We start from the raw sequence: 25,038 nt of genomic DNA on the forward strand, positions 1-25,038 counted from the left end.
CCATTTAAATAGAATTTTCTTTTTCTTTGCATTGGCCCAGCATGGCAGCCTGCTCTCAGTTGCTTGTAGCTTTGCTTGTCTGTATGTTCTGCACCAGCTCCATTGATCTGTAAAAGCCTTCAAATGCAGGTGTGCTTGAGGGAGTTGTTTGAAGCTTGGTTGTGTAACTGACAGCAGTTATTTTTGACTTGTGCTCTTACAGATCAGTGGATCTTTTTGTTGCTTCTGTGAAACCTTGCTCTTGAAATTGTGACTGGCTGCGTGGCTGAAGTTAAGTAAGAGTAGAGTAAAAGCCCCGTTAGCTCAAACCATAGGAAAAGCAGGATGAAAAGCTGTTGCCTGTCGGAGATGTGCTACCCAGGTTCGTGAGTAGACTCCAGGGATGAGGGGAGGTAGCAGCAACAAAACGTGGTTTTTAAGCCTCACTGTAGTGTGAGAAGGATTGCCCCATAGTCACTGTTCACTGGGGAGGTGTGTCCAGCTGCCAGAGGGAAGGAATGACCCCAAAGCAGATTTCTTCTGTAGTACAGCACACAAGTGAGTGTGGGTGTTGGGTGAGCTTTGCCAGAAAGTGAGCAGCTTGGCAGGGCAGAAGTCCCCAACACAAACTGGGGCTTCAGTGAAAACCAAGAACAACTGGAGTGTGGGATTGATGTCATGTAAACAAACTTGTGACCCTAACTACATCAATTAGAGGTGGGTTTGTCCCCTTTTAGACCTGTCTTGCAGCTATGTGAGTGACTTTTGTTCAGCAGAGAAAACAAGGAGGTGTGTTTTGTGCAGCACAGGTTGCAGCTTGTTTGCTGGTGAGGTGGGAATGAGCTCCTTGATTAACTCAGATTACAGGTTGCTGCTGGAGCCTCTCTTGGACAAACGAAGTTTCTCAGCTGTGGCTTTAATCCATTTCAAATCTCCCATCTGCACTGAGTCATTGTTGGAGGAGGGTATGGGAATCCAGCCACCAAACATGTCATTCTCCATCACCACCCTGCAGCGGTGCCGGTGTGAAGTTACTGCTGTCATCGACAGTGCTCCTGAACCATCTACACGGTCACGTTCTCGTTTTAAGTAAGGACGTATTGCAGTGGATGCACGTCGCAAAGAGACGAGCTGCAGGCACGGAGCCAAAAGGCTGCGGAGCCACGAGGTGGAGCCGTACGGCCCCAGCGCTGCTGCAGGGCCGGGCTGTGCGGGGTGCGGGGTGCGGGCGCCCTCCGGGGGCCGCTGCTCCACGCTGCAGCTGCTTTGCTGCTTTACCACATCTCTCCTTCGCCTAACGTGTTCGCTCTCTTGTGCTTGTAACATCCAATTGCATTGGGACTTAGCACGTATTTTGCACAAACCTGTCACAAGTCTGAAGTGCAGGCTCACAGAGCACGGCGGTGTTTTATTGTGCATCCACACTTCGTCCACTTGCACGTGCTGCAGTTGCATGCTGCACTTCACAACAGCTTTGCTTACAAACTACAGAACGATTTGACGTTGATTTGATGTCGACAGCAGGGCTTTGCTCCTCTGTGAGGCAAGAGCCTATCATCATCACACTGGGTGCACTGCAACTACCCACACCTTCTAGTATGGATTTCCTAATGTTTGAACTGAGGCTAAGTCCAAAACAAGGTGCTGTCAGACTTCTTCCAAAAAACCATCGCTATGACACCGCAATACCAACTACTACAAAAATTACAAAGGAATGGGGCTGTACCACAAGATTCATTCTGTGTCACAGCCACGCTAATACTAACTTCACCTGCCATAAAACTGGCACAGTCACACCACAGTACATCGCTTCTGATCACCACAATACTCATTGAGACAGGATGACTCCAGTCCAGCCAAAAACCTCTACAGCCACCAAGCTACTGTAATAAATTGACCAAGGGCAACGCAACAACCATACTCCAATCTCAGATAATATTCTGGTGTTATGCACTATAGCAGTGTGAGTTTAGAAAGCACTGATACCATCTTCCACCATAATACATTCAAGGTGCTACCACACTGCCAGTCTACTATAATTGTAGTTACTATATAGTGAAGAGAGTTTGAAAGTCATTTTTTTTTCACTCTTTATCCTCTCCTTGCATCTTCTTCCTTCTCCACTGGTGTTGCAAAGGAAGGAGAACACAGCTGGACAAGGAGAACAGCAGCTCCTACACCTGGAGGAGCTCCATCCCTAGGCACCACCTGAAAACCAGCTCAACCCTGATCATCCTCCACCTCACCCCCAGAGAAAACAGCATCAACCAGATTTTTGCATCCAGCAGATGCACAGCAGAGCTCCAGACACTGCTGGAGCAGTGGGCACTCTGGGCAAGTAGAGCTGGGCATGCAAAGCAGTGGCAACCATGCTTACAGGGGGTTGAGCCATAGCCTGGACAGCAAAGCACATAGGACACCAGGACAAGGGCAGCCCTGGTCCCAAAGGCAAACAGAGTCCCACTGTCTGATTCCAAGGCACCCTGCTCCCACTGATGGTCACACAAACAACCACTGGAGAGAAAGGCTCCCCGACCCACAGCTCTGATCACAGGCAGGCAAACACAGAGCTCAGCTTCCCCCCCAGCAGCAGGAGCTGATTTCAGCAGCCATGCAAATGAGCAGCATAACTAAGGGTTGAGACCCCAGCCCTGAGCACAGAAGGCACATGAGGCCCCAAACATCTCAGTCCACACCTCTGGAAAGCCAAGGCCAGAGATAACCACCCTGCTTACAGAGGGTCCATCCAAGGCACTGCCATGCCTACAGGGCTCTCCCTATACCATGCTTCATGCAGCACAAGGCTCCAGCCCAGGACTGAGGTGGACCAGCCCCCTATTGCCCCTGTCTTCAGCAAGTGCTTCCATGCCAACAATAAAAAAATAAAAACCTTTTCTTGTATTTTATATTACCTCAACTCTTTCCTCAGAAAACATCACCTTTATCCCCTGTAATTTACTTCAGCTTTTCCATCTAAGATTTCTCATTTTATGACCACTAAATCACCTCATTTTTTCCTTCACATTTTCCCCTATTTTCCCCTCCATATTGCCTCAGCTTTTCCTCACAGAACATCACCACTGCACCCTCTAATTTATCTCACATTTCTCATCCTAATTTACCTGTTTTTCCCCCCCAAATCATCAACTTTACCACATGTTATCTGAAATTTTCACTGAAAAAATGTCTTTTTGTACTATCTGTACTCACTCTTTTTTTTCCTCTTTTCCCTTCTCATTTACTTCAGCTTTTCCCTATAAGAATACTCCTTTTTTGCCCACTAAGTGACTTCAGATTTTACATCTCAAAAAGCCAGCTCTTATCCCTTATAAATTACACCGGTTTTCCCCTAAAAAACATCACCCTTATAAGTTTCTTCAGTTGCCTCCTCAGAAGATGTTTACTTTGTGCTCACTACCTCAGACTTTCCCCATGAAATTCTTGCTTTTTGCAAGCATTAAACTGCTCCCTGAAATGCTCACTTTGTGCCCTCTGTATTGCCTTATCTTCCCCCCCCAAACATTGCCTTTTCCTCCCAACTCCATTCTTTTAACCTTTAAAATTACCTCAGATTTTCCATTAAAAAAATCCCATCTGAGTTACCTGACTTTCCCCTCAGAAGTCACCTCTTTTCCCTGTAAGCTTACCTCAGTCTTTTTGTACAACCTACGCTCTGCTATCTACATTACTCCAGCTTCCTTCCCCCCAATTCATCTATATTCCTCTTAATTTACCTCACAAACATTCACTGTACCCAGAACCCAAGTTTTTCCCTAAAAAACCCAATCATTTTGCCCAATATTTTACCTCCATCCTCTCCAAACTATCTCAAGTTTTTCCTCTATAAACTCACTCCATACTTTCTCAGCCCCCACCAAAACATCCCTGTGCCCTCTGTAATAGCATAAATCTTCCCAGGTGTGACCTTTCAAACATTTTTATTATGAAATCCTGGCTGCCCCAGCTTTCTGGCCCTTGCTAAAAGGCAGAGGGAGGCACTGCAGCCTCACGCAAGAGGAACCCTGCAGAACAGCCTGGTCCCTGCAGTGACACAACAGGCACTAACAGCCACCTTAAGGCTATGCACAGGTGACTTGTTTTTAGGGCTGAGATTGTTCTGTGGTTGTTATTTTTCATATCCTCTTTGCAAATCATTCTCTCCATCTCTAGAGGTGCCCAAGGACAGGCTGGATGGGGCAGCCTGATCTGGTAGGGGACACTATACAGGGGGTTGGGACTGGGTGGGTTGTATGGTCATTTCCAACCCAAGCCATTCTGTGATCCTATTCAAGCATAAAGCATAGTGTCACTTGATTAAGTCTAAAAAGCAGACAGGGGAGGAGGAATGTAAATATTAGCTGTTTGGTCCCTGATTCTGCATGCTAGTTGTTAGCCCTAACAAGTATTAGTTACAATTTTTAACTGTTGGTAAAGTAATGCTCAGAAGTCAGCTGATGCATTAAAAGGAATGCAACAGAAGATGAAAATGCAGCTAGTAAAACAGATGGGTGTGATCAGAGTGTTGCACATCCTGAAGACAAGATAAATCTGACTGAAGGGGCTGGTAGGGTAAGTTGTGTTGGATAGGGCAGGAGCTGGCTTGTCAGTAGTCAACAGATGTGCTGTTTTCCCAGAAGGAAAGTTTCTGGGATTGAAACTGGGAGTGAATAGCCAGAACCCCAGGGAGAGATGCCAGTGCTGCTACTTCTGCCTCTTGTGAGCTTCAGGGAAGAGAGTTAATGGGAGGGCTGGCTGAAGGGCCAGCTGGAACTTTCCACTGGTACAAGCTTTTCTTAAGAAAATGTGTAAACAGTGCTTCCCACAGGAAATTGCATGCTTTTACACTGAAGATGGAGGAACGTGCAATAAGCCAAGGCCCATCCATCCCACTGAAACAGTGACCTCGTGCTTTGTAGTGCTGGCCACAGGTACGGTATGGTCAAGGTCAACGTTTTAGAGCTTGGAAGTGACTGTGTCCCTCTGTCCTTTCAGGCCTCTCCCTTTTGGTGGCAGGATAAAGGTAGCACAGGGGCTGCTCTGACACGCTCCTGTATTTGCTTGATGGAAACAAGTCAGGTCAGAGAGAACTTTCGAGTTAAAGCAAAGCAGAAATCTCACAGCAAAGGTCCAGTGTGGGTCAGGCAGGATAGGTCCCAAAGCTTTCTCAGAACTGATCTTGGAAGATTGGTGCTAGCAAGCAAGGCATCAAATCAGTTCTTGTTTTGCTGTTTTTTTTTCTCTTCAAATACATTTCCAAAACTTTCTGACAGAAGCCAGAGCTGTTAGCCTTACTCAGCACATTCCTTTGACCCTGCAAGTTGTTTTTGCTTTTTAATATGCAATTATCACTCAATTTGTTTTTGTTTCCAAGGTTTTTTGGCAGCTTTGGTGCTCAAATATTTCTTGTAGCAGTCATCAAGATTTAATACATTAAGCAGTTGTTTAGGAGTCATTGTACACTTCTGAAAAGTTCCTCTGTCTTTTCTTAACACTGTAAGAGAGATCCAAACCTGTGGATGGGTTTGTTGGAGGGGGCAAGAACTCGGCTCTCTCTTTTTTAGGGTGAAAATCATATTTTCCACCTTTGGGAATAATTCTTGCTTTGAAATTTCAGTAGTTGTTTGAAGTATCTTTCATGGTAATTGCAGTGTTGATGTGTAGAATTAAACAAAACATTCTGTGTAGGACAGAAAAAAGCTCTGTGTCATTTATCAAAGAATCACAGAGTGGCTGAGGTTGGAAGGGCCCTTAAGGATCATGGAGCTCCTCTGCCTGCTGTGGCATGAGTTGCCCCCCACCAGCCCAGGCTGCCCAGGGTCCCAACCAGCCTGGCCTTGGGCACCTCCAGGGATGGGGCACCCACAGCTCCTTCTGCTTTGACTTCTTTTTTTTGCCCTAGTTTAAGAAGAAAATAGGAAAATCTCTTGTGCTCAGAGAAGAGAACATTCCTTCCCTTTTCAGTTAAGAAGAGGATGCCCCTTTGCACCTACAGCTCTTCAGAAAATGTTGGCACGCTGAGTGACTTTGTAACTTTAGTTCAATGAATCAATGTTTAGGGGGTTTGATGCAGCAGAAGCATGGCTTGATGTTCTGCTGGAAGTTCTTTTCCTATTCCTTACCAGTTGTTCTTCAGCGTGCTGTGCATGATTTGCTAAGTATATTACTGACTTCTTTGTGGCAGCTCAGAAGCTGGGAATTTAGTTATATTCTTGTTTAGTGTTTATTGAGGTGCTGGTGTAACTGGCAGAAATATTTGCTGCAGGCACCCAGAAGCAACAAGGCTCTCCATAGAGAATATTCACCAATTTATGCTTTTCAATGGCAAAATCTAATTTGGTAGCAACTTAAAAAATGACTGAGGTGGGTTTTGCTTGCTTGGTTTTTTACTTTGCTTGTTTTCTATTACAGATAGACCAAACAGAAGAATGCAAAAGCAAATGGGAGATTTGTCACAATCTATCTAAGTACTTGAAGCTAATGAAAGTGAGGAATGATGCTGAAACTACTGAACGGACACAGAAACAGCGCAAGCAAAATACAAAGCAAAAATGTATCAATCATTTAATGCTTGGCATAAATCTACTTAGAAATCTAATAAGTGGGAAGATGCAGCATATATTGTTTTGTTGTGCAGCCATGGTTTGTCATTTCACTGGTACTGCTGTAACAGCAGAGATTGCTCTCGTTCTGCATTTCTGAGAAGGTTTCTGTTGTCAGTGTCCTGTTTTGTGTGGTTTGAGCAATAAACAAAGGTTTATTTCTCTTATTAGCTTGGGACTATTCCTCTAAGGATAGGGACAGATGTTTCCCACACCTGCTATTACCTCCTTTTATGTGCTTTCAGTAGACATTGGGCAAGCCTTGCAGAAGTTCATAGAATCGTTTGAGTTGGAAGGGACCCTTAAAGGTCACCTAGTCCAACTCCCCTGTACTGAACAAGGATCTCTACAGCTGTTTCCACAGTGATAATTGCTGAAAATTTGGTTGTTTCTCTGCAATATTATCTAGTTATTCTTATATTTGTAAGTCAAATGAGACAAGGCAAGGAAGCATCATGGAAAAAAAGCCAAGTGCTATGAACAACAATTTTTCTTAGAGCTGGCTGAGCTGCCACCAGCCCACAGGGCAGATGGCTGGAGTGAGAGGCTCCGTTCACCATGGTCTTAGGGGGCATTCATAAATGTTTCTGTATCAGCCTGAGGAAGGATGTGCCTTTGACTTTGTGCTGCTGAAGCTTGCAAAACTCCCCTGTTCTGGTGTGCCAACACAGGGCACTGATTTGCCAGTTAAACAAAACTGAGTGGGATGTTTGGAGCAGCTGTTTGGATCTGGGGATGATGATTGAGGAGCTCAGCGGAAGGTATGGGCAGCAATGAAGCTCTGATCAGATTAGTTTAATCATAGGGGAGGAAGGAGTCTTGTTCAGCCTTGAACTACACTGTAAGTGTAGTAGATCTTTGGCCATGTGGCTGCTACCAACCCTGAGACACAGGAGTTCTTTGCAGAAGCTCCTGCAGTGTTTTGTTAGCTGAGGCCAGTATTGTGAGGAGCAATGGAGGGCTGAATGTTTTATTTTGGGATGTTTGTGCTCACTCCTTCAACACTGTCCTGTATTCTAACAGCAAAGCAATCCACGCACCAGCTGTAGGAAGCTACTGCATGCTCACAAAGACACCAACAGGCAGAGTCTGTTACAGGGACTCCAGATGTGCTGGAACACTTGCAAATTATTTGTATTTCAGCAATCTCACCAGTATGAAATTAACAGAGGAAGTGCTGCCCCAGGAGAGCACACGTGGCTGCAGTCAGTCAACAAACAGGGTGAACAGAGGCTGCACTGGGGCCACACTGCCATCCCCCAGCACAAGCCCCAGCCCTGTGCTTGACAACATTTGGTTTTATTTGCACACAAATGTTATCACTGAATCTTAGTATCAGCATCTCAGATTTAATCACTGCCTGTGAAGGAAAGCATTTATTCCTATATAAAAAGAAGGAAAATAATATTGTTCTATTTTCATAGTAAAAAGTCACCTGTTACGAAAACCATTGTTCACATGCAAATAGTGGGAAAATGAGTAAATAAGTGGCCTGCACTTTGTAACAGAAATATTGTCAAAGCAAGGCTGTTGAGCTGTCCCATCTCCTTGCAAAATACCATGAGTGGCAAGTGACTACCAGCAGGAAGACCTTACTGGTGGGGGCATGGGACCCAGGAGCCATGCTGATACCAGCTGCCCCACACTTGTCCTTGCTTTCCAGCTCAGGTGGTGCTGTGCAGTCCGTTGGGTCCCCTGGTTGGGGGACACCGAGGGCTGTTGTGTTGTGGCGGCTGGGGAAGGCGCAGTGCAGGCCTTCGAGTGCTCCCCTGAACATGGATGTCCACCGCAAGAACCAAAACATCTTGCAGTCACACTTCCAGGGGTTGTGGGACAGGAACACGTACTTCAGTTTTGGCAGTTCTACAAACAAGCGGAGGGGAAGTGAGCTGAGGTTGTTCTTGCTCAGGTGAAGGAAATGTAGCTTGTTCAGGTAAGAGAAAGCAGAGCCCGAAATAGAGGATATCTGATTATTGTTCAGGTACAAGTTTCTCAAGTTAAGCAGAAGTCTGAAGGTGCAGTCAATATCAGTGATCCTGTTGGCTTCGAGGTGCATTGTCTTGAGCTGGATCAGCCCATCAAAAAGCTGATTAGGCAAATCAGCAATGAAGTTGTGTCCTAAATTTAAGACGCCCAGTCTGAGAAGCTTTGTAAAAGCGCCGTTTTGAATGATCCATATCCGATTCTTCCTGAGATTCAGATCGTACAGGGATTCCAGGTCCTTCAGGGAATCTCTGCCAATGGCTTCTATGTGATTGCTTTCCAGGGACAGTCTTGTGAGGCTGGAGAGATTGCTAAAGGCTTGTGGAACATAGCGCATGTTATTGGAGGCTAAGTTGAGTCTTTCTAAAGAGGGCAGATGTGAAAACAGAAGTGGATGGATTTCAAAGATATTGCAGTGAGACAAATCCAAGCTGATGAGATTTAACAGTCCTCTGAAGGTGTTTGCATGCAGGTAGGTGAGGCGTGAGTTCCTGCTGAGATCCAGCTCCCGCAGCTTGCTGAGAGCATGGAAGGTCCCTGGGGAGAGGAAAGTCAAATTGTTTCCATCCAGCCAGAGGCTGTGGAGGAAAGTCAGGTTTCTGAATGTGTTGGTGGTCAGAATCCGCAGATAATTATTGGAGAGGTTTAGAGAGACTGTGGATGCTGCAATCTCTCCAGGGAGGGCTCTCAATCCAGCTCTGTTACAGTGAATAACCTCCTCCGGTGCACATTTGCACATACTTGGGCATGAATCAGAGATATTCACACTCAGTCCAGCCTTTGCTGCACAGTCAAATATAAATATAACAAGAAAGAACATGATCTGCCACAAGTCAAACACCACATCTAATCACAGATAGTAGAGGAGACAAGAAAAAGAGCATGTACCTTTTGGATACGTGAATCGCAAGCATTGCAGCGACCTTTGGGCTGAGCTTTTAGCACACAGTGAAATTGAATTAGGTAGTTCTGCCTGCTGCAGACCAATGGGGATCAAGTCTTAGGCAGATAAAAGCTGATTAAGTGTTGCTGTGCTGCAAAGAGTATTACTGAGAGGCAGAAAGATTTTTGCAGTTGAGCATCATGCTCTAGCAGTGTTGTTTTTTTCCCCACCTCCTGCTCTCTGCAAACAGCAGCAGGTAACAGACTTTCCTCCAGATCTGAGTGACCCTCAACAGCTCTGTGGATGACTGTGGCTCCTCAAAGGGAGAAATGTCATGAGCTGAGCAAACCTTGTGCTTACTGCCAGCCAGAAACATGCAGGGCAGTGCTGTGTCCTGATGCTGCATTGCTTCTGAGTAAGCCCTGAGCCATCCGTGGGTGGGAAATGATTAACCCAGGGGCAAAGCTCAGAGCACCCAAGGGCATGCTGCTCTTCCCTGTGTCTGAAGATGCCACTGAGCAGCCAGAGCTGCGCTTGGGTCCCTAAAACGTATGTCTTTGTATTTCATCCTATATCCAGAGTGCAGAGAAAAAGCTTTTGTTTTCATTTACAAGATTCAGCGATTCCATTCTTGCCATGTAGATACTGCTTTCTGAAAAGGACTGAGTGATTGGACCCACGTGAGGACATTGCAGAGCCCTCCTCAAATTCCCCTGCTCACATCAATCCTCTTGTTGCTTGTGCCCTGGAGGAAGTGTGAGCAATCTGTGAGGTCCCTCACTATTGGAGTGATGAAGTTTTTGAGGTATTTGAAACACCTCGTCCCAGCCCCTTCCATCCAGGTACTTCTCATAGCTTCTTGGTCTGCCAACTCTTCTTCCTAGTTTACAGATTTGGATTTCCTGTCACTCCCCAGCACTTTCTCCTCTTAAAGCTGTCAAAACATGGTCTGTCCCCACTGTCCAAGCAGTGGCTAAAAATATCTGATATGCCCAATGGTGTGAACTGGGCAAATCTGCAAAATGCACTGTTTTCTGTGCAGAAACAGATTAGATTTCCTGTCCTGTTAGATCACTGTGTTCTGTTTTCCTCCTCATTTTTTCAGGCAACAACCCTCCAAAGAATAGTTGCTCCCTGTAAGCTTGGCTAGGACAGCTGTGTTGTGTAACAGAGACCATCTTCCAGCTGTAAATAACATCATTTATTTAGTTAGACAGGCTTTGCCTTGGCCGAATGCTGGTTCTCACCCTGGTAGCAGAGGTGTCATGGCCTTGGCAAGGGGTTTGTCCTGGGAGCACCAGAGAAAGATGGAAAGGTGCTGCTGTCACCTTTGGGGCCACATCAAAGATTTTAATGGTTGAACCTTTGTGTTTTCTGTTTTCACAGCTCAGTTGGGACTGCAAAGGAGCCAGCTTTCTGCTGGGCTCCATGTCCCCAGCCAGGAATGGTGTATCTTGCCCCTAGCTGGAGCCTTGTAACTCAGGCTGGAGAAGACAGATCACTTGTGCTGATGCCCTTTTAATTTTACTCAGCCTTTTTGGTTGCTATTCCCCTGGTGTCGCCACATTTTAGCCCTTATTTAAGTCCATCTCAATCTCTCTCTGTGGTTGTCCCACCCCATCTGCTAGAAGAGTTTTCTGGAGTACATCATGCATTTGGCTGTGATGGCTCATCCTTCTGGCACTGATGGAAAGGCTGAACCACTGCAAGTCTTCTGTCGAAATGCACTACACCCACACCATGACCACGAGTGTGTTCTGCCTTTTCTTCACTAATTTCTCTGACATTTGGGATTTTCAGACCAGCACACCCACTTCAGAAATTATTTGTAGCTGATGTCAAGTGCCCTGCCTAATACTGTAGGCTTTAAGGAGCTGTATTTTCTTCACAGAACGGAGAGCAGTTATAAGCAGTCCACAAGCATCTACTTCAGGATTGTCATGTGGGCCTAATGATTTAAAAGAGAAAGGTTTGCTTACTTTAAACTTTCTGGTGAGCAAAGGTGAGATGGATGGAATCACTGAAAGTGGGGGATGATGTGATGCTTACAGTGAATGCAGTTCTGAAAAGAGGGAAGATTTTTTTTTTTTTTTTAATGATCTCTGAGTTCTCTGGAGTTCTTAGCTGTTCCTAAAAAAGCACTTTGAGAACATAAAAAGAAACATCCTTTAAATGCTGGGTTATTTACAGATGTATTAATGCTAGTAAAGCAGAGATTAGACACATGGGAGCTCTCTTCTACAGGCTGTTGGCATTGATCTGTTGGCTTCAGCAACCAGTCTGGGGGAAGGGAGCAGGTGAAAACTACCTCTGATGAAAAATTGATATTTACAAATGCTGAATATGAGTTCCCAAGGGTTCCCATTGCATTTCAGCTGAGTTGGCCTTCATTCCTGAAATGCTTTGCTTTGCCCATAGCAGCATCAGTGGGAGGTGGGCTCTGTGCCCGTTGCGGACAAGCACTGGTACCTGGTGTTTTATCTCCTCTGACCACAGCTCGAATCTGTGCAGTGCTTGGGCATGGAGCTCAGACCAGGTGTGCTGTGCTGCTCACCCTGAGCTGCCAGGGTGTGAGTGCACGCACTGCTTCTAGTGGCACTGGGTGCAGCCTGTTTCCAAAGTCATTTATGTGCTTGTTTTCTTTACTGCTTTTAGTAACTTGTAAAATGCTTGAGGTCAATTATTTGTACAAGCAATGTCATAGTGGATAAGCTCAGTCTTGGCAGTGCTATCGGCTGGACACAAACATTAAATAAAAAAATAAGCCTTGAAAACTTTTTTTCTGCATATTGGATGTGGAAACAGCATCCCTCTTGCCCCTGAACTGCCTCTGCCATGTGGGCTGCAACTGAATTGCTTCAAAAATTGTTGCCTTCTAGCAAATGAATGGGAACAGAGTTCTCTGATACCATATTCTGATGGATCCTGGAGAGGTGGTCCTTATATTCACTCCACTGTGGAACACTAAGGATCCACCACCTCCCTGGGCAGCCTGAGTCAGTGCTAAGCCCCAGCACAATGCATCAGGGGCTGCAGCTGCTGTGTGTGAGCAGGACTTGCTGCTTCAGACATCAGTTTTTAATGGGGGACTGCTCACAGCCACATCCTGAAAGGGATGTGAGGGTCCTCCAGAAGCGCACTGGGAAGAGGGGAAGTAGGTACTTCAACCTTACAGTTAATCCCTAAAGTAACTCTTAAACAAACAGAAGTGGGAAGGAAGAATGCATATAAACGTTTATGGAGTGCACACGGAGCCGAGCTGTAGGAGGAACAGTTTTGGTGTGTGTGTGTTCAGAAGACTCAGTGTCCAGCATGATGCAGCCACACCACTCCCAAGCTGTGTGATGGCACTGAGTCCCCATCCTCTGTTGCTGCCCTGGGACTGTGGTTTTTTGTGTTTTCTTTTTGTCTTCTTTATTCTGGGGGGGGGAGGGGGGGCGGCGGAGGGAGGGCAGTGAGGGAATGCTGCTATAAATCAGTACTGAAGGGATCAGAGTCTTTCTGACCCACACAAGGCGACTTGTCTTGGGGAGCACATTTACAAGAGCCTTTCTCTCTTTCTTTCTCCAAAAGAAACAAACCAAGCCCTTGAATATGCTCTATAGCTAGATTCCATGTTGCCTCGAGGATTTGGCAAGGTTTAGCCTCAGGAGCTGGCTCTGACCGTCTGCTGGAACTGATACATTGATTGCTTGGAATATTCCATCCCTGACAGCAGCACTGTCGTGCTAAAGACCAAGACCCAGGAACTGGACTGTGTTAGTTCAGATTTTTGAAGCATGCACAGTTGATCAGAAGTTGCTACTTGAATAGTGGACGTGAGTTTTGTGTGGTTGCTTTTTTTTTTTTTTGCTTGCTTTTGAACACATCTAATGACTTCTTTAGGTGTATAGGTTTGAGAGTAGAAAGGAAAGCCTGGGTTTGCTCAGAAATAGCAAGAGAAAGAAACGAGTGACATGGAAATAGAAGAGGCAGAAGTTTTGCATGTGACTAAATGGAGCTTTGGAGCAGGACTTGGGATCAGATAGGGGATCACATGCATTGAGAAATGACAGGAGGAGAAGAAGAGCAGGATTTGGCAAAGGGCTGCCCAAAGCAGGACTCCCACTGCAATGACTCTGCATCAGGTCCAGCTCTTTTCTACCAAGACATGTGGACCCAGGATACAGTTTTAATGTGTTTTTGTGATAATGATAGAACAGGAAAGACTGCCAGTATCTGTGAGGATCAGAAGTATATCTGGAAGGGAAAATGTTAGATTTAAATCTAAACAATCTGAGGTTGTTATCTTTGCAAAATAAACATTCTCATGCTTTTGACTTTTTTCCATGCTTACAAAGTACACTGTGGATGATAGATGAAGGACAGAGAAAGATCTTTCAGCAGCCGTTTGCATGCAAAAGAATTAGCAGCAACAACTCCTAGCTGAGAGCATCCTGTCACATATGGTTGGTAAAATATTTAAAGGATTTGGGTAAAAGTGAGTGCTGACAGCTCTTGTCACTCTTAGAGCCTGTAGTCCTTCAGACCTGTGGCAGGGTGTGTGAGAGGAGGGTTGGCTGCATTTCATTTGCTCTGCAGCAGGGCGTGCATCTGTTGCATTTGTACATCCGATGTGCTCCAGCTGACGTGGTTTGTGGATGTTTGGTTTGAAAAAAGGATGGAGTTCTTAGAACATGTGTTTAATGCCCCTTGAGAAAGCTACTGTCTCCCAGCACTGGTTGTGGTATGTTGGAACTGAATGCAAATTTTTTGTCTTAAAGCTTATTAGTTAAATCTTGACTTTTTCAGCCCCTGAGCTATTATGGGTATTATCATTTGCAAGGGCAATCATTGGGGCACTGCATGGGGGCATTCTGTGGCTGCTTTCACCTGGCAAGTGCAGCCTGCCTGCAGAGCACAACGCCCATCTACCCCAGTATGTACCCCAGTAGATGGGCTGCTGCTGCAGAGATCACATTCAGAGTACAAAATGTTTAAGGCTCATGGATGATTCCTTTGCCTCAGTTTTTATTCTCCTGCTGTCCTCTGGGACGAGGCAGGAACTTTTAGAGGGAGCCTGGGGTCAGGCAGAGAATGAGAGGTGAGGAGGAAGCAGATGGAAGAACTCAACTTTGCATGGATGGGAAGTAAATATGACTTCACAGTCTTGCTGATCTGCTAATTTTGATCACGCATTCCCTCACTGCAGCCTCAGATCCAAACTTTTCTCTGCCACGTGGAATTTTCCTGCTGCCCTCTTCCTTCTGAGCAGTTTGTGCATCATTTCAAGGGCTTGGACAGCATCTTTCTCATGCCGCTAATTGGGAGACAGGCTCAGCGCCCTTACACAAGAAATGCTGGTGTGGATGCTGTGATGTTCCTCTGCTTTCTGCCTCTGGATGTTCACACTGCAGTCAGTTCTGCCAGCACTAACAGCCTATTCATCTCTCAAGTGTGACAGCAAGTACTGGGACTCCATACAGTGTGTGGGAATCCCCTTGCCTGCAGAAAAGCACCAATCCTTGCACTCAGGCTCACATGTGTTTCATCTTCAATGGGGGGTGGAGGTGGGGCAGAAGGGAGCTGTGTCTGAGCGTATTCTCCTGACCCAAATGCTGCTGGAGAAACCCGCAGTGTTACTTATGTGGATTTTCTTTTTCTTGCTTGCTTTTTTTTCTTTTCTTTTTTTTTTTTTGTCTTCTTGTTCCTCTCTCCTGATTTACTGCATTTGCTCACGTGGCTTTGGAAAGGGGGGTTTTCTGAAGGCGTTTTGCTTCCAAAAGGAAAAGGAGCTGGCAAGCATTCATATTTTACTTCTCAAGTTATGTAGGGTAAAGTCTCCCAGTGGGAAAAGGGGAGATATAAGAGAGCAGAGAGCTGGTGGTGATACTTGCCAGAAGGAAAACGACAAAGAGGAGTGTGTAACTCTGGAGCTACATCCAGACCAAAGTGAAGTTTCAGAGGTATGTTTTCTGTCTGTTTGTTGGGAGATAATTTTTGCTGATTTTATACAGTTTGTGATAAAATGCCTCGTTGTGTGTAAAAAGGAGGAATGACTGTATTTTAGAAACAGTTTCTAAGCTATGAGTTGTTTGTGTGCAGGGAAGGATGCATCTTCATCAACGAAACGTTACCATTAATGTAGCTCAGCCCAGGTATGGTGTGGTCCCTGTATTAAATCAGAGATATCAGGTTGTTTTTTCTTACTAGATCTGAGATTTAAGCTTCTGGCAGTTGATGTGAAGGGCTCAGGACGTCAGAGATAAGAGGCAACAGACCCTGCCCTGGATCTTGCTCTGTTTAAGACCTGTTTGATTATCCAGCATGGGTTTGTGATGCCGTACCTGCAGCACGCTGCAGAAATATACCTTAACATTTTCCCATTGAATTGTCATTATTGTGAGACAACACAATTAAAATTCAGTTTTGTCAGTGCATTCAGTGGAGTGAATCGCATATTTTGCATTGAGCAAATGATGAAGGGTTGTATACTAAATTGTTAATACTGAAAATACTTGTGAAGTGATCAGCTATCCTCTTTTAAATGAGACATCATTACTCAATTCTGTTGTCTTTACTTGGTCAAAATTTCTGCTGCTTTAAGGGCCCTTTGAGAATTCTTAAATGCCTGACTGGTTCCATAAGGACTTAATTAAAAAGGAATTGTCTTTTCATTAAGTAAAATGATATCTTTGAGTATGATTTCGTTATTAACTAAAATGTCTTTACGTTTGAAAAATGCCCTGCTTGAAGCACAGGAGCAAAGGCTGATCTGTCAAGAGAATCTCCTATTTCAGATGCTTGATAGCTATATTTTTCTTCACCAAAAACCAGTCCTAATCTTTCTAACTGAAGGGTAAATAATGCTGTTAAATCCATGCCTGCATGGACCACATATTTGAGTGTACTGCTTGAATCTGCATGGAATATATTTCTTTTACCCTTCTAATTAAAAGTCTTTACGGTGCGGAAGCAAGAGATGTGGATTTCCTTTGATAAAGACTCTAACAGTAAGTGATGTTCTGCAAAGACCCCTCAGTGTCCTTGTATCCAGCCCTGTGAATTAAAAAAAAAAGAAAAAGCTTGCTTTTTAATAGCCCTACTAAAAGGCTGCTTTCATGCCTATGAAATCCCAGGTGATCTTCAGGTGTGAACGACTTGATCCCCGCTGGCAAGGGCTGCCTTTCTACATTATTTTAACTGTTCAGAGTGCTGGAAATAGAATGAAATCCAAGAAAACGATTGCAAGGAGCTTTAGTACTGCCTTTTGTCTCAGAAGTTCCTGCAGTATCTGTAGTTCCTGAGTCAATCATCTTTCTGCTCTGCTGGCCACAGAAAGCACCATCTGTAGCAGCAGATAAAACCCAGCTGCTCGCTTTTCTGCCCAGCTAATTAAAAAGTGCCATGACCTCCCCAGTGCTAATTGCATCCTATTAGTGGGATTGAGGAAAGGAGTCCAGCAGGGTTGCCTGATATTTCAGCTCCCAGCTTCCCGACATCATTTTAAATGATTTTATTTTATTATGACTGTGATTCCAGAACTGAGGTGGCTGCAGAGCGTATGTCTCACACTCGTTTTCTGATCTGCAGGTGAGCGATGTGACAGCAAAGTGCTGATAGCACATGCATTTCCTACAGAGCCTCCCTTTCTGCCAGAACCAACATGCAGAGCAACTACTCCATGCTCATCACCACCAGGGAAACTCTCCAGATCTTCTATACAGCGCAGGCAAACTCATCGGCTGTGTTGCGCTCACCGCCTCCCTGCCCACTGACCTCTTCCAATTACCAGTTTTCATTAATTCCAGCATTCTTCTCTGTGGTTTTTGCTCTGGGTTTGGTTGGCAATAGCGTGGTGGTTGTGGTGCTCTGTCATCGCAGCAGCCCCAAAACAGTTGCTAATATCTACATTTTTAACTTGGCTATGGCGGATCTGCTGTGTCTCGCCACCCTTCCCTTCTGGGCTGCCTATTATGCGCAGGGGTACAACTGGATCTTTGGATCTCTCATGTGCAAAATCTCCAGTTCTGTCCTGTGTCTGAACATGTTTGCAAGCATATTTTTCATTACGTGCATGAGCGTGGACCGGTACCATGCGATTGTCCATCCTATTCGCTCCCAAAGAAGGACTCCACATCAGGCGTATTTTATCGCATTGGTTGTGTGGGGCCTTGCCTGTTTGTCCTCCCTCCCAACTTTTTATTTCCGTGACACACACTACATTAAAAGCATGGAGGTGAAAGCATGCATTATGGCATTTCCTCATGAGAGTTATGCAGAGTGGTCTGTGGGAACAGCCTTCCTGAAAAATGCACTCGGCTTCTTCATCCCCTTGACGGTGATCACCACGTGCTACGTCTGCATCAGGAGGCACTTGATAAAAGCACAGGAGTTTGGCAAAAACAAGCAGAAGAGGGACAGAGTCCTAAAGCTGGTGGCTGCTGTTGTTGTGGCCTTCTTAATTTGCTGGCTCCCATTCCACATTTTGACGTTTTTGGATGCCCTGGCTCGTATGAACGTCATTGACAACTGTGATGTGACAGGAATCATTGACACAGCACTGCCATTTGGCATCTGCATGGCTTTTGCCAACAGCTGCATCAACCCTTTGGTGTACTGCTTCATTGGGAACCAGTTCCAGGAGAAGCTCCATCGCTTGTTTAAGCGGCGAGTTTACCAGTTCAACAGCCAACGAGAGAGCTCTTCTTTGAGGAAAGGGAGCTGCCTCCGAGACACTGAGACAGCAGTGGGCAGGGAGAGGGAGCCCGAGTCCTTGCTGTAGGCACTGTGACATGGGGCTGTGTCAGTACAGCTTCTGCTGTGGGGACACTCCTCCCTCCTGTTCCTTTCATTTTGTGATCATTCAGTCAGCACCTATTCGAAGGAGAGTCTTTATCTCATCCATGAGGATCTGTTCTTCCTTCTTTTCCACAATGAGCACTCAAGTTTTATGGAGAGGGAAGATTCTGGCTAGGAACTCAATTGATGGCATTTTAAGTACCAGCTTACACGTGACTGAGATCAAGCAAGTGCCTTAATGTAACACAGAATAAATACCAAAGGAACCTGGCACTGTAGCTACAACTGCATAGGTATTGAGCATCACATCCTGGCTAAACTGATTTTCTAAAAGAGATTCTCAGTTGAGAATGTGTAAATAAAGCGGCGATGATCCTTTTGTACCTGTATACAGGAAAATACTAGACTTTTATTATATACATATGTATAGTTTTGAAAGTGTATTGTTAATGTATGTTAAACATATCAGATACGCTTCCTGCTCCTGCCCAGTGTCCTGAGAACACGTGGAGACGTGGATCTACAAATTGTGCCAGAGGCAGGAGAGCATTCCTAGGGGAAAGTACTACCACATGCATGTTTTTATGACTTTCTCATAGCAGGTTGCAGGTTTACAGGACAGATGGTCCTTAGCTCTGCTCCACTGTGATTGTTTCTGATGGTAACAGGCTGGGAACTGAGCATGCCAAGTCCCAGTGCTACGTGCTTAAGTCCCACACACTGCCCAGCAGATTCAGGGAAAGGACTTTCTGACTGGACTTTTGCATTTCAAATGTCAATCACTACTGTAATTTTTAGGTACTGTAAGCAAAAAGACTGTGACTCTCTCTTGATACCCATAAACAAAACCATGGTGGGACTTCGAAGTCTTACCCTCATCTCAGTGCATGCATTTGTCAATAAGAGAAAGGGGAAAAAAGAAAGTATTTGGCGAAGGGGGATTTTATTTTGAGGTCATGTTAGGTTATTTAAAATTTGCTTTTGTAAGATACTGATCCTAAGCACCAATCTAGATCCTTTTGAAGGGATCATGTTTGATAGGCTCATTATAAAAGAGGGACCTGATAGCACCCTGATCACTTTCCAGCAGGCTGTTCCCAGACTGAATGACCCAAAGTGACCAAAAGATTGGTGGCTTCAGGGAAATCTATCCAGCAAGTTACTTTTGAAGCTTGTTTAAGCACTTCTGGGTCCGTAGGTCAGAAATTAAACGTGCTGGCAGGGTAACCAAGATTCTGGCCTCTCTGAAATCCCAAAGCTGGTTGCTGCCTGCAAGCCATGGGAACGTGATGCAAGAGCCATCCATCGCTGTTAGGGTGAGGGTCAGTTTCTTCACTGGTGCTCACGAGAATGGGATTTTGTGAGGAAATCTGCCAGCCTCAAAGTGATGTGGGATGAGGAGGTTGTGTGCAGAATGAACAACTCCTTCCTGGTGGTTCCTGCCCCGGTGTGGCGTTCTGGTGATGGGGGGGATGTGGTTGGAGAGGTGCTCGTTCCAGAAAGTGGAAGAGGCGCCACTGAGTTTCCCCTGGAATGTTTGTGTTGAAAATGTTCCGACGAGTTAATAGCGTCTGGGGCGTCGGATATTTCTGGAAGGACAAACTGTTAATTGCTTAGCAGTGAGCAAAACAACGCAGTCGTGTTACAGCAAAACAAATAATTACATAAAGAAAATTAGCAGGTGTTCAAAGTGTCCGGCTCAGAGAAGTAATAAGAGGTTATTGGAGCCTTTTTTTACCTTTGCTGCTTTACAGGTCAGTAATGAGCACAGCTGTGCCACTGATTGGTAATCTCTGTAGTCACAAAACAAAACAAACTACAGGAGTTGACCCCAATGCTGCCCATCTGCTACCACACTAAGACACGGGTTTAGTGCGTCAGTTTGGACCTGCTCAAAAAGAAAGGCTTTTAACAAGGCTCGTGCCTTCTGCCTTTAATGCACAAACCTTCACAGGTAGGAAAATACGAGAGGAATCTGAAGTCTGGCTGCGGCAGCATTGATGCCTGCGAGGGGCTGGGAAAGCTTTCCGGATGAGAGAGCAGCAAAGCAGAATCTCCCGCTGCTGCAGCCAGAGGGCAGAGATTAGCGAGCGCTTCCTGGGGCTGAGGCGGTGCGTTCATTGCTATCTGCTCGGGAAAAGAAATGGAAACAAGGAAAGTTAGGTGGGAGGTAAGGCTGAGAGGGGAGGAAAATCGCTACTTTCAAAAAAAGCCTACCCAGAAGGTCACCTTCTGCAGGAATGACAGAGCAAGAGACCCTGCTAGCTTGGTGGTGACGTTTCTTGCCAGATATTCTGTGTATCTCAAATAGGTTGTGAGTTTGAGCACCTGGGTAAAACAAACAGCCCCAAAAGTCTGTCTGCAGAGGAACCTGAGCTGGGAGCCAGGGAGGTGCTGTGTCAGAGTGCTGCTTTATTTCTAGAGCAAACTGAATATGGGTGAGATCTGTGACTTCCTTACACTTCAGTTCCTCATGGGATTTTTCAGGCTTTTTAAAATGGAAAATGTGATTTTCCATAGCTTCAGTGTTTTTTTTTTGTTGTTGTTGTTTGTTTTTGTTTTTAATTTTCTGACAAAGAATAGACAAAAATGTAAGGTTCTTTTTTTTTCTTGCAAATTTGGAGGCTATTGTTTTCCTTTTAAGTGAACAGCTCCCTGATATTTGCAAATAATTCCAAGTTGTGCGATGCTACAACTTTTCACTGTCAAAACCCAAATTCCCTCACATGCCCCAGTCCTTTACAAGTCTTGTGTTCCCTAGGGATTGCCAGAAAACAGGCAGGCAGCCCAAGGAGCTCTGTGGAAGCTGGGGATCCCCACTGATGGTGCTTTGCTGCCCTGGAATGATGCACACAATTTTTACCAGGGAAATGCAAGAGTGTGTCTGGTTGCTCATTGTCTTACTTGCTCTGTGAGTGCAGTGAGATGAATTTCTGAGCAACAGTTGGAGTTCAGAGGGCTGTGCCTGCTCCGTGTATCAGTGGTGAAGACAGCTGCAAAGGGGTGAATGATGCTCTTCCAGATGGAAAAGTTAATGGGTTTGGAGTCAAAGCTGAGTGGCAGCAGGGCTTGTTTGGATATGGGAATGTTCTGGAACAATTCTAGGCCTGTTAGTGTGTTCTTCCCCAGAGATGGCTGGAAGGGATGGGTTTTCCTCAGGTTCATTTGGTCTCTGTCATAGTTGTACATATAATCCTATTTGCAGCTTCCTTTTCTGGCCGTATTTGATTACCGTTAGCTTAAATGAATTGTGAAGAGCCTCGATCCAAACTGAGCATCCTGTGCACATCTCTTAGTTGACTTTAATATGCAACTTCAAAACATGAAGCAAGGAAAACCACTGGCATTTATTAGCACAAGCCAGTGCTGAGTGGTGAGCTAAATGTCTTGTTTATACAAGATATACAATAAGAAATGTTTGGTACAGCGTGTTCTCCCTGAGAAGTCAATGCAGCTTGAGCATGCCCTGGAACACACTCAGCACATTTGTCCTGTTCCTCAGGCCAGATTATGGGCAGAAATATCATCTTGCTGCCCCACGGCCAACTGCCACAGCTTGGCTGCTGTCTGTGATGGGTCCCCTTCTCCTGCCTGTAGGGCACAGAGTACCAAGGGGCGAGAAAATTGCTGTGCTTCCCCATGAAAATGAAGGCTTTTGGATATCTTCTGGGAGCTGTTTTGGCAGGAACACAGGAAAGATGCAACGTGGAGATGAGGTGGTCTGGCAGCCTTCTCTTGATGCTGGCGGGCTCACTGCTTGCTTTTTGACTCTGCTTCTCTCAGAGAAAAATGAGTGCTCTTGCTGTGATGGACTGTGCAGCCTGTCCTGGGGTGTGCTCTCCTCATGTCTCTTGTGGTTTTGCCTTACCTGTATGGTGCCTGTATGTGGAAGGAGCCCAGGGCTGCTCTGTTTAGCATCACAAACCCTTTTCCCCAGATACAGTGGTTGACAGATTGCAGTGTTTACTGAGGTGCCTAACTGAGAAGCAATGCTCCCCCGTATTTCTCAAGAAATAAGATGAAAGAAGCAAATAAATTCAAAAGAAGCAAGAGTCAAAACAGGGATTTGCTTATTGGGAAAACACAGGTTTAATGAGAGGAGGTTCAAGTGATGCCTAATCCTGTGAGATACCCAGCCAGCAGCCGCAAGCTTGGGTGCATTTCCCTCACCTAGCCAGGTACTTGCAGACCTTCTCCCACACTATCATTTCCACAGCTGTGCTCTGCACCACTCTGCATCATTGGAGTGCCCTCACAGGAAGCAGGGCTGGGTTTTGGTGGTCTCATGTGCAGACATAGGTGCAAGTGTGGCTGGAGACAGCAAGGACAGGAGCTGGGAGCTGTACCTCTTCTACAGGGGGAGCCCAGAAGCACCTCCCCACTGTACTTGTGTCCTCTGTAACCCACGGGATTTCCACCCACCCACTCATCCATCCATCCATCCATCCATCCATCCATCCATCCATCCATCCATCCATCCATCCATCCATCCCTCTCCATGCCCAGGTTGTAATCCTGCCAGCTTCAAGTGTCAGCCCTGACGTCTGTAGACGGTGGTGTAACTTCCCTCAGCTTCCAAAAACAGACTTTTTTTGCTTTGCTGCCTGTCTGCCCCTGGCAGTAAGCCGGGGCGAGAAGCCAGAGGGAGACTTACATGGGTGATATAACTGCAGTCCTTGCTGAAATGTTCCTGGGCCCTGGTCTGGAAAGGGAGTGAGCCAGCCCTGCTTGCTGCCTCGCTCAAATGTTTGCTTTCCATTTCCTCTGCAGCTGAGAGAGAATCTGAATTTGATACTATAATCTCCAGACAGAACACTTTTAATCCCAAAAACATTTCACAGGGATAAACCAGAGTGATACAGAAGAGGATGTGGGTCATAACATTGATTTTCCTGCTGTGAGATAGATCTGAACCTACACCTTCACCCCTCTGACAGCCAATAACTCTTCTGTTTGAACAAACATAGGTATGCAAAGCTCCACTGTATCCCCTAAAGACAAGATCCAGTGTGAGTTTTGGTTCCAGAATGCGTGAGTTGAAATGTTGTATTGTTTTTGCAGCAAATAAGAAAGTCAGTTACAATATCCAACTCAACATGCTGCAGTGGTGCAAATGTGACATATCCCATGCCATGCCCTCCTCCTAACCCCTGTGCTTTGCCAGCAGATGCATGCAGTAAGCCGGCAGCTCAGGTTGGATGTGGGGAGCCACTGGCCACAGCCATCCCTGCCCCACAGTGCCCTGCTTGGCATGGTGCAGTGCCATACACAACACACAGCAGCCTTCAAAAATGACAGAAAACCATCTGCATTAAGCATTAGGACAGTGTCCGAACATGAAGTCCTTTCACAATGGCAGGAAAGTGAAAATAACGAATACAAACAGCACAAGGCATGCAGCTGTGTCATGGCAGAGTAGGAAAAATGGAGTAGCTACCACTATCTCTTGAGAAAGCAAAGTGTTTCATACGTTGCACGAAAGCAGCTTAAACTCTGTTTCTTCTCAAATCTTTGGTGAGGTGACGGTTATATGGCATGTTACTGTTCAGGGTCTTGCAGAACATGGTAGGTGTTCTTTGCAGGTGCTAAGCAGCATTTCTCTGCACTCCTTCAACTGCTATGGTAAGTAACATTAGGAATTTTACACGTTAGGAAATAGGTCTCATGACCCTCATGCTACTAACAGCTGACCTTGCAAACCCCTTCACTGAGTGCAAGAGATTCCTTCCAAAGTAAGGACAGCAGAATTTGGTTATCTACACAAATCCCTACTGTGGTGAACTCGGGGATTTTAGAGCATCCTGGATCCCTTTGTAAATAGTGTGCTAGATGTCCTTGTTTTACTGCGCCAGTAATCTTCCTTTAGATGAGTAGGTTGTGTAGAATTTGTTCAAGCTTCTGTGGAAGAGGAATCCACCATGTGCTATTCAGTATGAAGTAAATGTGTTTGACAAAAGTCTAGATGGAAATGTACTTTCAGACCCAGATGTAATTCATGATATAATCAACGTATCAAATAAGAGAAAGATTGTTTTTTCTTTCAAATGTGTGGTAACAGATTGTTGTCTGGCAAAGAAATTATACAACCTAAGGGAGCTGTTTTCAAGGACAAGTCTGGAAAAAAGATTGGAGAGTATGATACTAAATGTACTATATTAACTGGGGAAGTCCCATGGACATCACTGGCTCTCAGCCCAGGATTTGGCAGTGATTTCATTTTGATCCTCTTCCCCTAAAGGACTGCAAAGAGATCTTTCCTTCATCCCGGAGATGAAATTACCCAGAATAGTCAGGAATGTTTATTCCTTCAGCTCAAAGTCAAGATTGGATCTGAACTGCAATAAGACTACCTGATGTAGGGGCTCTTCTGCTGAGGTTTACTTTGCAGGTGACTCTCTCCAGGAGTTGTACTGGAAAGATAGGAACGTTCTTAATGTCGGGCTTGTCTATAGCTGCAAGAGTATCCAGAGCAAACTTCATGCTGAAGGCAGGAGCAGATCTTATCCGTGCCCAAGCTGGTTGGTAGCTCACATTGTTACTGACTGCTAACGCAACGTTTGGGTTAAGCAAGACTCTCCTCAGGCAATACCATCAAAAATAAATAAATAAATAAAAGATTTCTGCCATTTGAAAAGAAGTCAGAGGTTCATGTGGAACGAACAGGGCGGATTCAGCACGAGGGCAGGTTGAATGCCTCTGAATAATTGCTGGGGAATGTATGCGGGTTTTCCTTGGGTCGCAGAGCAGGCGACAGCGCTGAGAACATGTTCTGGTGCGCTGGGACACAGAGAGCACGTGGCCTGCCGAGCCACA

The 25,038-nt window shown here is 45.5% G+C and overlaps 1 protein-coding gene across 1 annotated transcript; it reads left to right on the forward strand.

Moving 5' to 3' along the window:
• Positions 1-14,692: 14,692 nt before the first annotated feature.
• Positions 14,693-24,270, forward strand: AGTR2 (angiotensin II receptor type 2). The gene is made up of 2 exons (XM_042876494.1): positions 14,693-15,389; positions 17,017-24,270. The coding sequence occupies exon 2, from the start codon at positions 17,090-17,092 to the stop codon at positions 18,206-18,208; it is 1,119 nt and encodes a 372-aa protein (XP_042732428.1). The 5' UTR covers positions 14,693-15,389; positions 17,017-17,089; the 3' UTR covers positions 18,209-24,270.
• Positions 24,271-25,038: the final 768 nt, after the last annotated feature.

This window comes from Lagopus leucura, unplaced genomic scaffold, assembly GCF_019238085.1.
Source record: "Lagopus leucura isolate 7727_CA_CO unplaced genomic scaffold, USGS_WTPT01 Super-Scaffold_100016, whole genome shotgun sequence".
NCBI lineage: Eukaryota > Metazoa > Chordata > Aves > Galliformes > Phasianidae > Lagopus > Lagopus leucura.